The sequence below is a fragment of the Gekko japonicus genome, unplaced genomic scaffold (genome assembly GCF_001447785.1).
Source record: "Gekko japonicus isolate JY-2015 unplaced genomic scaffold, Gekko_japonicus_V1.1 scaffold4349, whole genome shotgun sequence".
NCBI classification, from domain to species: domain Eukaryota; kingdom Metazoa; phylum Chordata; class Lepidosauria; order Squamata; family Gekkonidae; genus Gekko; species Gekko japonicus.
The window spans coordinates 24690-38441 of NW_015173819.1; the positions used below are offsets into that span (position 1 = coordinate 24690).

General features: G+C 43.2%; 1 protein-coding gene across 1 annotated transcript in view; it reads left to right on the forward strand.

The window, feature by feature from the left end:
• The first annotated feature begins 273 nt into the window (after positions 1-273).
• The window catches only part of LOC107120826 (tripartite motif-containing protein 7-like), a 16375-nt gene continuing 2896 nt past the window's right edge, over positions 274-13752 (forward strand). The window contains exons 1-5 of the mRNA XM_015423596.1: positions 274-843; positions 2405-2500; positions 9363-9593; positions 9943-9965; positions 11778-11890. Of these exons, the coding sequence (XP_015279082.1) occupies positions 409-843; positions 2405-2500; positions 9363-9593; positions 9943-9965; positions 11778-11890 (898 nt within the window). The 5' untranslated portion in view covers positions 274-408. The remainder of the gene's footprint in view (positions 844-2404; positions 2501-9362; positions 9594-9942; positions 9966-11777; positions 11891-13752) is intronic.

A 13752-nucleotide genomic window follows, 5' to 3' on the forward strand; every position in this document is an offset into this window, starting at 1 on the left:
TGGTAGCCAGTGAAACTGAGGAAAAATGAAGCAGGAGAGGCAGTGAATGGAAGTCTGGCTGCTCTCTCTCTTAAATTGTGAAAGAACTTTGTAAACACCCAAAGGGTGGGTGATGGGACAGAGGGAAGGGAAGCCGGCCAATAACGTGCCTTGCCCCAGAGTTCAAAAGTCCTAGGTATGCCAAGGTCTCCTGGTTGTGCACTTCTGATCTGGCTCTGGCCACCACCCCCTATAGGGCCCACCCTCTGCCACAACTTCTGTGAGTTACAACCCCCAAAATGCTGGCTGCTGGAAATCCACCAATCAGACAGTTCTTAGAAGAGGCACTGGCAGGCTTCTTTGTTCGTCGACTCCCCTCCCACTCAAAAACTTTCTGCTTCGCCCTGCCGACTCCAGGCGCCGAAAGGCATGGATCCTCCAGAGAGCCCCGTGCAAGGCCTCCAGAAAGCCGCCGTTTGTTCCATCTGCCTCGAATTTTTCAGGGACCCCGTCTCCATCGAGTGCGGGCACAACTTCTGCCGGGTCTGCATCACCCAGTGCTGTGAGGAGTCCCGGAGACGTTTCTGTTGCCCTCACTGCCGCAGAAGGGCTTGCAAGCGAGATATCAGGCCTAACAGGGAGCTGGCCAGTATGGTGGAGCTGGCCAAACGCTTCAAGCTTCAGGAGGAGGTGGAGGAGGAGGTCAGAACCGCAGGAGGGAAAGGCCAGTGTGAGAAACACCAGGAGCCCCTGAAGCTCTTCTGTGAGGATGACCAGATCCTCATCTGTGTGGTTTGTGACAGATCCAAGGAACACCGAAGCCACGCTGTGACTCCTCTAGAGGAGGCTGCCCTGGACTACAAGGTAAGTTGACCGTTTGTTTTCCTGCCAGTTGTGTATGCTGCACCTGGATGTAGATGCGTGCTGCTGCTTTATGGCTAGGTTGGTATGGATGGTTCTGTAGGGTTATAGATCCAGTTGGTCAGCCGTGTTGGTCTGAAGCAGTAGACCAAATTAACGGTACCTTTAAGACCAACAAAGGTTTATTCAAGGCACACGAAAGCTCATACCTTGAATAAACCTTTGTTGGTCTTAAAGGTACCATTGGACTTTAAATTTGATAGGGTTATGTCTGCGTGTAAACACACTTGTGTAAACCTGTCTGGGGTTGCAAGCCAGCAAACAAGTGTCCTGTATTTTAATCTGTTTTCGAACCCTGGAGGGAATTTGTATCTCAAACAAAGCAAAGGATGTGCAAATCAATGAAACTGCAACATCCTCAGACCCGCTTTCACAGGCTTTGCCACTGACGTTTGGGCTGGGACCTATAGGTTGGGAAATAAAGCACTGCAAATCAATGAAACTGCAACATCCTCACAGGCTTTGCCACTGACTTTTGGGCTGGGACCCATAGGTTGGGAAATAAAGCGCCAGAGGGGACAAGAGGCTGTTAGGGAGAGAAGGGAGAGTGAGGAGGAGTAAATGAGCATTTCCAGCCGCTGCAGCCTCATGGCAGGTCATCATGTTCTGCTTTTGCAACTCAGTTCTCACATCTGTTTGTTAACCCTTTTATTACCTGCATGCTAAATTGCTACTATTCATTCCAACTGCTTGAATCCAATCTTATCTATACTTATTGCTCAGTTACTTATGCATCTTCTTGACTCTAATGATCTGTTCCTGGCAACAACTCCCGCCACCTATATGTAATGGCTGGCAAAGTCGGTTTCAATGTATCTGGAGAAGTGTGCATGCACATGAAAGCTTATACCCTGAATTAAACTTTGTTGGTCTTAAAGGTGCCACTGGACTCAAACTTTGTTCTGTTGCTTCAGACCAATATGGCTACCTACCTGTAGTTGGAACAGACGGAGAACTGAGTTGGCTGAAGTGTCTGGGGATGTAAGATCTTTATCTGGGGCTGGGGTGGATCTGATTTGTGGCAGTGGATCTCCTGCCCTTAGCCTTCTCCTGTGCTCTGTTTGTAAACCAAACAAATATTACAAAAAGCACCAGAAGTCTCCAGTGCTTTCGCATCCAAAGGAAACAAAATTCAACACTCAGAGAAGAATGTAACAGTACAGTACAATAGCTAGATTCAGATTCCCTTGAAACACCTGGTGGGTAAATTCGGAGGAAACAGGGTAGTTCAATTGGAGTAGTAGAAAGGTAGACTGTGATGTTTAATGCTACCCAAATCCAGGAAAAAACAGAAACCATATTTGCAGACAGCAGTCCATTTGTCTTGGTATCTTCCTTGCAGCTTCCTGTTTCAACAAGATTTCAAAAACCAAAAAGGACTGAGTCACAGGCAAAGGAAAGTGAGGGACTGCTGGAAAAGAAACCCCTCCACACATGCATGCACGTGCATAGATAAAAGAAGCCAAATACAGTTTTACCTAAGCAAACTTATTTCTTATTTCAGGAACAAATCCAGAGTCAATCACAGACTCTTAAGCAAGAGAAAGAAAGACTTCAAGACCTTAAACAAGCCAGTGAGCAGTCAGTTGAAGCATATCTGGTAGGTATTTCTTCCAGTTCACCAACACAGACTTGGGGAGGGGGGTATGAGATCACTGGTCAGGACCAATCCTAGCTGTGGAAGATAACAGAGTCGGATAACCATAGAATCTAATCAAGGAAGAGGCAGTGTAATGATGTAACTAACTGCTGTGGCTGTCTACTCTGTGCATCTAATGAAGTGAGCTCTGACTCGTGAAAGCTTATGCTGGAATAAATTTTGTGACTTTTTAAAGGGCCACTGCACTCTTGGTTTATTTCTGGGCAAGGACAGGAGACAATCTGCTCTGTTGGAGCTTACCTATGTCTTACAGGTTCAGTCCGGACACAATATGATCATGATGCATTTGAGCCTTTATTCTCTTCTGACCTAGCTGGTGCTGCTTGTTGTTTAAAACGTGCAAACCATGTTCTGTACCCTGAGCAAGCCATAAAGATACATAATGCAACCTTGGAATTTATATCGGGTTTTATATGCAAAATTCTACCATCCTAAGCCTCTGTATTTATCACCTATGCAGGAGGGGCCATGACCCCTTGCCCCATTCTCCACAGCATCAACCAATCATGAAAGTCTTCCTCAAGCCATTTTCCAATTCGGGCAGAATTGGTTTCATATATTTTGAGAACATACTGGCTCTGTTAAGGGAACATGTTTTGAGAAGCTTTGTCCCCAACAGTTATCTCATTTTGTTATGGTAGCCTTGTTCCTTATCTTACTGTTCCCAGAGGGCTGCTGAGAGAGACCTGATAATTGTTCCTGGCATGCCTGGAGGTCAAACAGCTGAGCGGCACAGGGTTGGCTAGACATTAAGGACTCTGTGGTGCCTAGAGATGGGAAAGTAGTGGGGGATGTGTAGAAGTGAAAAGTGTGAGTCAGGCTGCCTGGAACCAGCTTGTGCTTTTAAACCTCTGATAACCAAATGAGGGGCCTCTGCCAATGTTCCCTCTAAGCTGTGGAGTCTCGTGAGCAAAAATTCTTCTTTGTGAGCTACTGGCCTTAAAGTTGTGAGCGAGCGATTTGGCTGCTGCATAAATTAGTTTGCTCTGGAGCCATCCCTTCCTGAGCTAAGACAAAAATGTGTGAGCCGGAGGTAAAAAAAACTGTGAGCTAGCTCACACTAACTCAGCTTAGAGGGAACACTGGCCTCTGCCCTCCAGTTGCACAGTCAGCACCTCTGAACTCAGTCAAACTCTGGTCCTTTTGGACCTGCCTATTGACAGAGATGGTTCTGAGCCACCAGAGTAGTGTCAGCTAGTTTCTTCTAGCTAAATCTCTTGGCTAGCGAGAGAGAGATCTTTTGGTTATGCTCTGCGAGAGAACTTGTCTCAGAAAAGAGAAAGACCAGACACATTTGTAAGTTTATAAATTTTATTTAAACATAACCTCTAATAACAGCCTTGCCATCATCAACATTCAGGGATTCTCAATAAAATTACATTGTGCGTAGCTCTCTAACTCTTTATTTCAATCTTAACAAGATAAGCTGGAAGCGAGATGTACACAGCCATGGCATGTTTCCTTACCACTCTCGAAGTAACTTTGAGAAGAGATGAGAATGACCGCCCTCTGGGTTCCTATGGAAACAAAAGTTGGAACAAGGAGATGAGGGCGTACTCCTCTCTCTCTTGACCCAACCTCCATGGCACCCGGTTTCTCCTCTTATACCCTTCTTCTCGCCTATCCTGTTTCCCTGTTTGATCAATCAGAAGCTCTGACCTTTACATTATTTGTAAATTATTTCCTACTTAATCATGATTGTTTATGTTATCTTGTTTTTCTCAGGGTTGTTATTCTCAGGGTTTTCCATCTTTGGAATTTCCCTGCCTCCCAGCTGCTAATGGGTCATCGTGATTCATTGCTCTAGGCCTGGGTCCCTTATGTAACACTCTTGCATAAGGTATCTTTGTGCCAAAATGTCATTGTAACTTCTTAATTTGGAGATGCTTAAGTATGATGTTTATTCCTTATTCTGGTAAACACCCTACTTTTGACATAGCTAAACTTCCCATAAGCTTTACATTACAGTCTTATAATATTTCCTAACCTATAATGATCCCTTTAATATGCATATAAATGATTTTATGTGGTTAAAATATCCCTTCTATATGAGTTAAAAGAAAAAGAGAGCCCTTCTATGTAAAATGATTCTAGGCACAACTCCAGGTCTTTCCCGCTTGGTCTCATCAGGATGCTTAACCATGTTCTTCGTTCCAAACAATCATTTCCTACCAAGGCATCTGGTATCCCGTCTTATCATGACATGACCCAGCAAGCCTAAACGGCTTCAGCAAGCAGCTTTCTGAACCAAAGTTTCAGGCCTTTGCAGTCGGTAAAAAGCAAGCTATAGATCCTTACGTGAGAGGCTTTACGCGGATCCTTACAGTAGTGAAGAAAGGACTGAAGCAGCAATTTCAGAAAGAGAGATGCATGTAGTGAACTGCTTCTGGGAAAAGGGAGTAAGACACGGTTTTCAAAGTAGTGAAGGAAAATGATCAGTTTGGAGGGTAACAGACAGGAAGTCTGAAGGTATAAAACGGTTCTGTGCAAGACTTCACTGCTTACTCCCATCTCCAAATCAACATGCAAATACACATACCCCAGTAGGGCCTTGATGTACCGTGCCTTGCTCTCCGTGCCACCAAAGAGGCCAGTATTGGTCAGCTCAGGGCCAAAATATTACATGATGCTGGAAATCCTCATCCAGGTGCATACACGATAGATATGAAGCTGTCCTTTACTGAATCAAATCCTTGGCCCATCAAGATGAGAACTGTCGACTCAGACTGACAGCAGCTTTCCAGAGTCTTAAGCTTTCTCATTTGTTTAACTGGAGATGCCAGGGATTGAACCTGGGACATTCTGAATGCCATGCAGATGCTCTACCCGAGTCACATGGCCCTCCCCTGATGTGTAACTGAACTGCCAAAAATAGCTCTATTTCTTTCTGGTTAAGACGCTGAACTGCAGGCTGTGGAAGGTCAGTAGTTCAGCAGTTCAAGACCCGGGTGCCGCATGATGGAGTGAGCTCCCATCTCTAGTTCCAGCTCCTGCCAACCTAGCAGTTTGAAAGCAAGAAATTGCAAGTAGATAAATAGGTACCACTTCGGTGGGAAGGTAACAGCGTTCCGTGCACCTTGGTGTTTAGTCATGCCGGCCACATGACCACGGAAACGTCTTCGGACAACGCTGGCTCTTCGGCTTTGAAACGGAGATGAGCACCGCAACCCTAGAGTCGGATTCGACTGGCTTTCGAGCAAGGGAACCTTTACCTTTACCTTACACCCAATATGGATTAGGGCCACGGATCTGATGAGCAGGAGAGGTTTAATCGTTTGTTCCTATGCTGTTTCTCTGATCAAAAAGGCTTCTACTGCCTAGCTAAGCTCATTCGATTAAAAGATAGGTACCCATGTTGTGCCTGGTTTTTGTTTGTTTGTTAAGGTCTTAAAAACCAGCTGGGGAGGAGATAGCCAGCATTCAGGAGTGGTTATGTTATCTCAACAGAGACGTCCTGTACCTGTTCTCTAATTAAGAGACATAAGGGAGCCAGAACCTGGAAAGAGAAAGCTTTATTGCAATCAAAGCGGGGAAAACCAGGCAAAGGTGTTTTTCCGAAGTTTACATGACTACATACACACCTAATATACAATTTTGACAAGCAGAGGCGTATTCCATATTTGGTTGTCTTCCTGCAACTACGTGTCCCAAAGTTTATTCTAGGAAACTTGACATTTCACCAGAGCCAATTCTTGTCCTTTCATGTTATCAGAAATCAGAACAAGCTAGTCACTCCAGCATATGCAGGTGTAACTGCCCAAACACACCAGTAATCCCTTAATAGATAACTATTGGACGTTCTTTTTCATTTTCCGTTCGAGTAGTGGGCATTACACAGGTGCATTCTAATTAGTATGTATGATTGAAAGTCAGCTAGGCATGACAACTAATAACTTAATCAGTTACCTATCAGGTTCCTGTTGACAAAAACTGGATTGATCACTAAGGCCTCTGTCAATTAATTTAGTTTCCAACCTTAAGACTCTATAATGGAATTAAACCAAGATCCATCAGTTAGACTGTCAGACCAGGATCTGGGACAACCAGATCTGAATCCCAACTTGACCATGGAAGCTTGGTCCAGTGAGTCTCTTTCAGCCTAACCTATCCTACCTTACAGGGTTGTTGTTGTTCAAATAAAATGGACAAGGGGGAAACAATGTTGTCAGCAGTTTCGGGTTCCTATTGGGGAGGAAAGGTATATATATCCAAATAAATAAATATTCAATTGGGAAAATGGCAGCAAAGGGGGAAAGTTAGCTCTCTCTTCCCAATGTTCTGGCCCCAATCCTGATCAGCCTGTCCCACATGACTGCATTTTGCAGTTAAATTGTGCATATGGGGATCTTAACGCAGATCTCTTGTGTCACAAGTAGTTTGGTTGCCATTGTCCTTGGTGCATGTGGCAATTGAACTGGGTGAAAAAGGCTTGCCTTTGTTAGAAGCTTGAACAGGAGTATCATGGATATAAAGCACCAACAAACAAAAGACAAAAATATACCATGAAACTTAACTAGGAAAAACTAATATGAATACTTTACATGCTTAGGACATGCATTAATGCAACCGGACCTAGATGTTAAAGAATTGAAACAAACAAGAATCGGACATTTAAATCTGCAAGGTCTGGCGATACTGATGCTTGTAGGCTGCAAATCTGTGCTGAAAAACATTTAAATCTGCAAGGTCCGACCAGTGCCATCCATTTTCACTGCTGGTTGATTTGGCAGGCGAGTTGTTACACACTCCTTAGCAGAGTCCGACTTAGCCATCATTGGATGAATTTGTAGCCTACAAGCGTCAGTATTAGCTTTCAGTTTGTAAACATCAAGTGTATACAGCTGGACCTGGCATATTTAAATGTTTCTTTGGCACGAAAGTAAGCTTACAAGCGTTATCGTTAGCCAAGAATATGATCATCGAGGGAATTGTTTGCATGAGCTTTCCACGTTCAACTTGCTAATGCTAAAAATTAAGCATATTTAAATGTTTCTTTGGCACGAAATTAAGCTTACAAGCGTTATCGTTCAACTTGCTAATGCTAAAAATTTATGACCTTTTGGAAATGCTACAGCAGCTAGACAAAGGCTGATTCTGTATTGGCTTTTCCCTCCGTTTTATGAAACCCACGTTGGAACAGAAATTGCCCTCTGCATCGCATGCTGCTGTCACTTCCCTTGATCATCGGATTTCATTGTAGCCTCTACACTCCATGCTGCTTTTGTTTTGTTTGATCATCGGGTTTTTTTGTACCTTTCTGCATAGATTTATGGCTGATTGCCATAAGGCATTGCCCTGAGGTATTTGGATGTAGTTCTGAGCTGCACTTTTTCCTCCCCGTTGAGAAAATGTGGAGCGAATGCTAGATGCAGAATCACCCTCAGTGTGTAAAACCCTACAGGACTTTGCCTACACAGCAATTTGATTCTTGTTTGTTTCAATTCTGTAACATCTAGATCCAATTGCATTCATGAATATCCTAAGCACTTTGCACTTTGTATTTATGTAGGCTGTATGTATACATACAGAGTGTGTTTAGAATGTGCATGATTTGGTATTCCTTCGGAGATTACTAATAATCACACAGACAACTATTTAGGAGGTGAATTGTATGCGTTTATTAAAGTTGATATAAAATATGTAAATTAAAATTTATATGAAAATATGTAAAAATTGTAAAGTATTCATCATGGTTTTTCCTAGTTAAGTTTCATGGTATAGTGGTCTTTTGTTTCTTAGAAGCTTTTCATTAGCAAGAAGTAGAGAATCTGCCCCAGAGTGGCTTTCTTCCCAGCTAGGGTTGCCAGCCTCAAGGCTGGGCTTGGAATTCTCCTGTGAATACAGCTGATCTTCAGCCTGGGGGAAATGGCAGCTTTGGAAGACAGATCCCTATGGAGCTCCTGCCCTTTCTCAAACTCTGTCCTTCCTGGGCACCAGCCCCAAACTTCTAGCTGTTTCCCAAGCTGGAGCAGGCAACTCGACTTCCAACTGGAGCCAGAGAGACATGAGCTTTTAATTATACGCACAGCCTTTGTGGGGCTCTGGATTCATCTGATGAAGTGGCTCCTTCCATAAAGGCTGGAACCTTGTTCAGGCCTCTTGCAAGTAGGTTGGCAATGACTTGGCCTAGAGACTGTCCAGGGAATATTCTAGTATGTTGATTGTTCTAGTATGCTGATCACCACTTTGTGGTCAGGAAGCAGTTTTTCTCCAGGCCAGTTTGGCTGGAGATCCTGGAAGGGTTTTTTTTTTTTTGTCATCTTCTGGGTGTGGAACGGGGTCACTGGGGGTGAGGGGGAGGTATTTGTGAATTTCCTGCATTGTGCAGGGGGTTGGACTAGATGACCGTGGAGGTCCCTTTCAACTCTATGATTCTGTGTTTGAAGCTAAGCAGGTGAGAATTGACCAGTGGCTCTGGGAGAGACCCCCTGGAAGCCCTCCATAAGTTGCTCTGATAATTCCAGAGTTTAGTTTGCCAGAGCAAAATATAACTGGAGTCCAGCGGCACTTTAGAGACTAACAAAATGTATTTCAGCACACTAAGTTAGAGATCATTTCTTATAAGCATCTCTGAATTCAAATAAATCCTGCTGTGGCTCAGTGTACAAATATGCATGTAATTAACTGGAGTTTTAGTCAAAGCTTTACCGGCGTAACTGCCTCTCTCTCTCCTCTTAGTTGTCAGTTGGCTTTGTAAAACAATTGCATAACCTGCATAGGCCATGCCTTTCCTCGACACAGGTCCAAGTCATGTATACCTGTTATTGCCTCCATCTTCCTGCCTTGACTGTTTTAATCACAGGAGAGTTTAGATGTTGAACGGAAGAAAATGACCTCTGAATTTGAACTGCTGCATCAGTTCCTTGAAGAAACGGAGCAGCTCCTTCTGGACCAGCTGGATGAGGTGGAGATGGAGGTCCGGAAAGGGCAGAAGGAAAGCGACATCAGACTCTCAGAGGAGATTTCCATTCTTGGGGAAGTGATTAGTGAGATGGAGGAGAACTGTAAGCAGTCAGCGAGTGAATTCCTGCAGGTGAGAGTGTGGCTCATGGAGGGGAAACGGAGCAGTAGGACCCAAGGCCTTCCGAGGCTCATGCTTGGTCCAAACAAAGCCTAGTTTAGAGTGAACAGGGAGGAGGCAGAAGGCTCCTAGATTTGCCGGTCATCAGATAGCCTGCCTGCAAGCCATAGCTGTCCAGGCTTGCCTGACTGATTGCTGTGTCGGATGGGTCATTCCTATGGCTGCTATTATGTCTTCGGTACTAACTAAATACCGTACATGATCTTAGCTTTTAATGTATTAGCAGATAAAGACATGACTGAGCTTAGAACAACTTTGTATTCATAATGTGAACTCTGGTTTCTTCCTCTTGCCCCTCCAGAATGTCAAGAAAATGCTCAGCAGGTAAGTGGCTGTCTCCTGTTCCTGCAGTCCTAAAGGCTGGTTCACATGCGCATGGACATGAAGTAAGGTGATGTGAACATTTCCCCTGCAGCAGGGGGGCTCTGCAAACCACAGCGACAGAACCCTGTTTCAGTGCCAAGGGGTCACTCCTGGAATGGAGAGGCAAAGATAAAAAAGAGTATTTGGAAACCGTGTTTTTCTAACCATTGAGTATGCCTATGTGTCTCCCCCAATCCACTAAAGGAGAAATGGTGCAGAAGGTTATATTAGAAATAACATAAATTGAAATAGAGATATCTCCTGAAACGATGCTGCTAAACATGCTGCCAGAGAGCATTAGATGGAAAGATAAGTACCTGATAATTTATATATTAACATCTGCTAGAATATTAATAGCCAAATATTGGAAGCAAGAATATATACCTAACCAAGAAGACCTAGTACATAGGTTATTAGAAGTAGCAGAGATGGATAAACTAAGTGTAACGCTTCAGGGACAAAAGGAAAGTCTGTTTATAGAAAGATGGGAACGTCTGTATAATTGGATAAATGTGGAAGTATTGTAAAGTGACTCCATAAGCGAGGGTGATGAACTATGTAACATGGAATATGTTTTTGGTTTTTATGAAAATAAAATACTATCTAACGACAATACTGGGGGAAAAAAGTGGTGACAGGTGTCCTTGTCATACTTGGCTCATTATTTTCTTATGGCTAGGAGAAGAATCATGTCCAGAGTTTGGGGGATGGAGTATGAACGTTTTGTTGAAAGAAAATGAGGGGGAAAGGCTTGGTTATCTTAAGGAGATTCTCCTTTTGCTCTTTTTCTGTTGGGTCAGGTCCCTGTCACAGTTTCACCATCCGTTCCATCAGTAGCTATTAGCGCTATAGGCTAAACAGAACCCCCATATTCAGAGGCAGAATACCTCTGCATGCTGCGTTTGCTCCCAGGCTGTAATAGTCTATGCCCCACAATTCAAACAAAAATTAATTTTACTTTGGTTTTTTTCCTCGCTAGATATAAGGAAGAGACTCATTTGCCTGTGGTGATTTCTCAAGACAAAATTGGAAAGTCTACACCCTTGGTACCAGAGGAGGCAGTCCCGAATGTACGCAGGTTATAGTAACCTGCAACCATATATGGGGCCCATTAAGGGATGGATACCAATCTGTAATAAGACTTATCAATGCTGTATGTTGGTTGATGCTCCTGCGCACCTTGCTCGATAAAGAGAGGACAAAAATCACAAGGAAAATGGAAGGGAAAGTTAGATGTGTGAGACTGATTTAAAAATGTCAGTATGAAGAGGCAGGTTTTTAGAAAATGCTTAAATGCACCTATGAAGGAACCAGATGGATGGATAGCAGGGGGCAGCAAGGAAGAGCAAGCAGAAGCTGGGGGATTGCAGGTGTAATCTTGGGACAATAGAGGCCAATGACATCAGAGGAACAAAGAGAGTGTCGATAGAGAGAAGAGCAGATAGATCAATGGGAGCCATAAAATCAAGACATTTCCTCACAAATAGAAGTTCAAGCAGAATGTGAGAAGGAAGTGGGGACCAAAACAAAGAGCAGAAAAGAGCAGCAACATGTTGGTAGTGATGGGTGGAACAAACTGAATGAGCTGAAGAACTCAAGAGAGAAGAGGCAAGAAAGCCAAGCTTTAGTCATGAGGAAGCGTTTTGATGAGCTCACAGCAAAGAAAACTTTTGCAGAACTGTTTCCAGTGCTGCGTTTGCTCCCAGGCGGTAATAGTCTATGCCCAAAAATTCAAACAAAAATTAATTTTACTTTGGGTTTTTTCCTCGCTAGATATAAGGAAGAGCCTCATTTGCCTGTGGTGATTTCTCAAGACCTAAAAGAAAAACTCAGTACATTTGATAAGAAAAACATTTCCTTAGAAAAAATGGTGAAGAAATTCAAAGGTAAAGGAGAACTGATGTCCAGTCTTAATGCTTCCTTATCTTTGACATTCCTCTCCTCTCTCTCTCTCTCTCTCTCTCTCTCCTGAAGCTTCAGCTAAGAGGCAAACTACACAATACTTTTCTTCACTTCTTTATAATAGCTTGCCTGTGTTCCCTGCAGTCATGCAGCAGCTGCAGGGAACTGCTTCAAAAAATAAAATAAAGGAAAGCCCAAACAGACTAGGAATGGTTGGAGGGGGGGGCTCCTGCCTCCCCCAGCAGTTTTCTTGTGCCAAAAAACCATGTTTGGGGGGGGGGGAGTGATTTTGCCAATTTTGTGCATGTGGAGCCGCAAAATAACTCTCCCTGCAGTTTTTATGTGAGAAAACCGATGGGCGGCAACTGGAGCCCTTCCTCCCAGGGCACCATTCCTAGCTTCTTTAGGCTCTTTCTTTTTAAGAAGCAGTTAGAACATAAGAACATAAGAGATGCCAATGTTGGATCAGGCCAAAGGCCCATCCCGTCCAACACTCTGTGTCACACAGTGGCCAGAAATACCAGTGCCATCAGAAGGTCCACCAGTAGGGCCAGGACATTAGAAGCCCTTCCACTGTTGACCCCCCCAGTTCCCCACAGTTGCTGCATTGCTGTAGGAAACATGTGCAGCCTAGTGTAAATGAGTGAAGAAACCTATCATGTAGTTTGCCTCTAAAACCCTTCTCCCTATCTTATTCATTTTGTACTTCAGTGTTGGCAGACCACTTCTTCCCTGTTTTCAGTGTATTTAGGATGTCTCTGCTTTTGTCAGTGCTGAATGAAAAGAAGTTTGAATTCTGGGTATAAGTCTGCTACCCAGATGTAGAGGAAGCTCAGGGGTTTGAATGATAATCTATTGATTATTTGTTCCATTAATGCTAATGTTTCTAAGAAGAAGCATTTGGAGCTCTCTGAAATAAAGTTAGCCAGTTAGCAAGAAGGTATAACACCTGGTTTCTATCATATTTAATGAGCTGAGCTGACAAGAAAGCCCAGTGAAAAGAATTTGATAATTAACTGAAGAAGATGCTTTATTTTTAATGAAAGGTCAAGATGGGGCTAGTAAAATTTACTGAACTGAGCAGAGGTACAGCTGTACTCTCTGCAAAAGAGATCTGAGTTTGGCAAACCCCTCTTTCTTATTTGTTGTGTGCTTTCAAAAGGTAAACACAACTTTTAATATTTTGTTTGTAGCTGAGAATAATGGTTGTTTAAAGCTTATGATATGTATCTTAATAGTTCTAAATGTTTGTAGGAAAAGAAAGCTAGCTAAATTCTTTACTAAGACTATCCCTTATTCTCTAGTAAGAAGCTTTGCTTATTAGCCAAAGACTTTGACAGATTTATTGATGCACAGCTGTGAGACAAGGATTTAAAATTAAACTGTTAAGCATTATTTTAACAAGCAAAAGATTGGGAAAAAGCCAAAAATATTTCCAAGAGCTAATGACCAGGTGTGTCGTTCTGTCCAGACAGAAACAAGATATTAATCACAAGTCTTTTGACAATTAAAAAGGCCAATTAAACTAACAACCTCTTTGACAACCTCCTTGACAACCACGACGGTATAATCTCTGACCTCAAGCCAGACATCCTGGAATGTGAAGTTAAATGGGCCTTAGAAAGCTTTACTAACAACAAAGCTAGTGGAGGTGATGGTATCCCAGCTGAACTATTCAAAGTCTTAAAAGAACAACCTCCTTGACAACCACGACGGTATAATCTCTGACCTCAAGCCAGACATCCTGGAATGTGAAGTTAAATGGGCCTTAGAAAGCTTTACTAACAACAAAGCTAGTGGAGGTGATGGTATCCCAGCTGAACTATTCAAAGTCTTAAAAGATGAT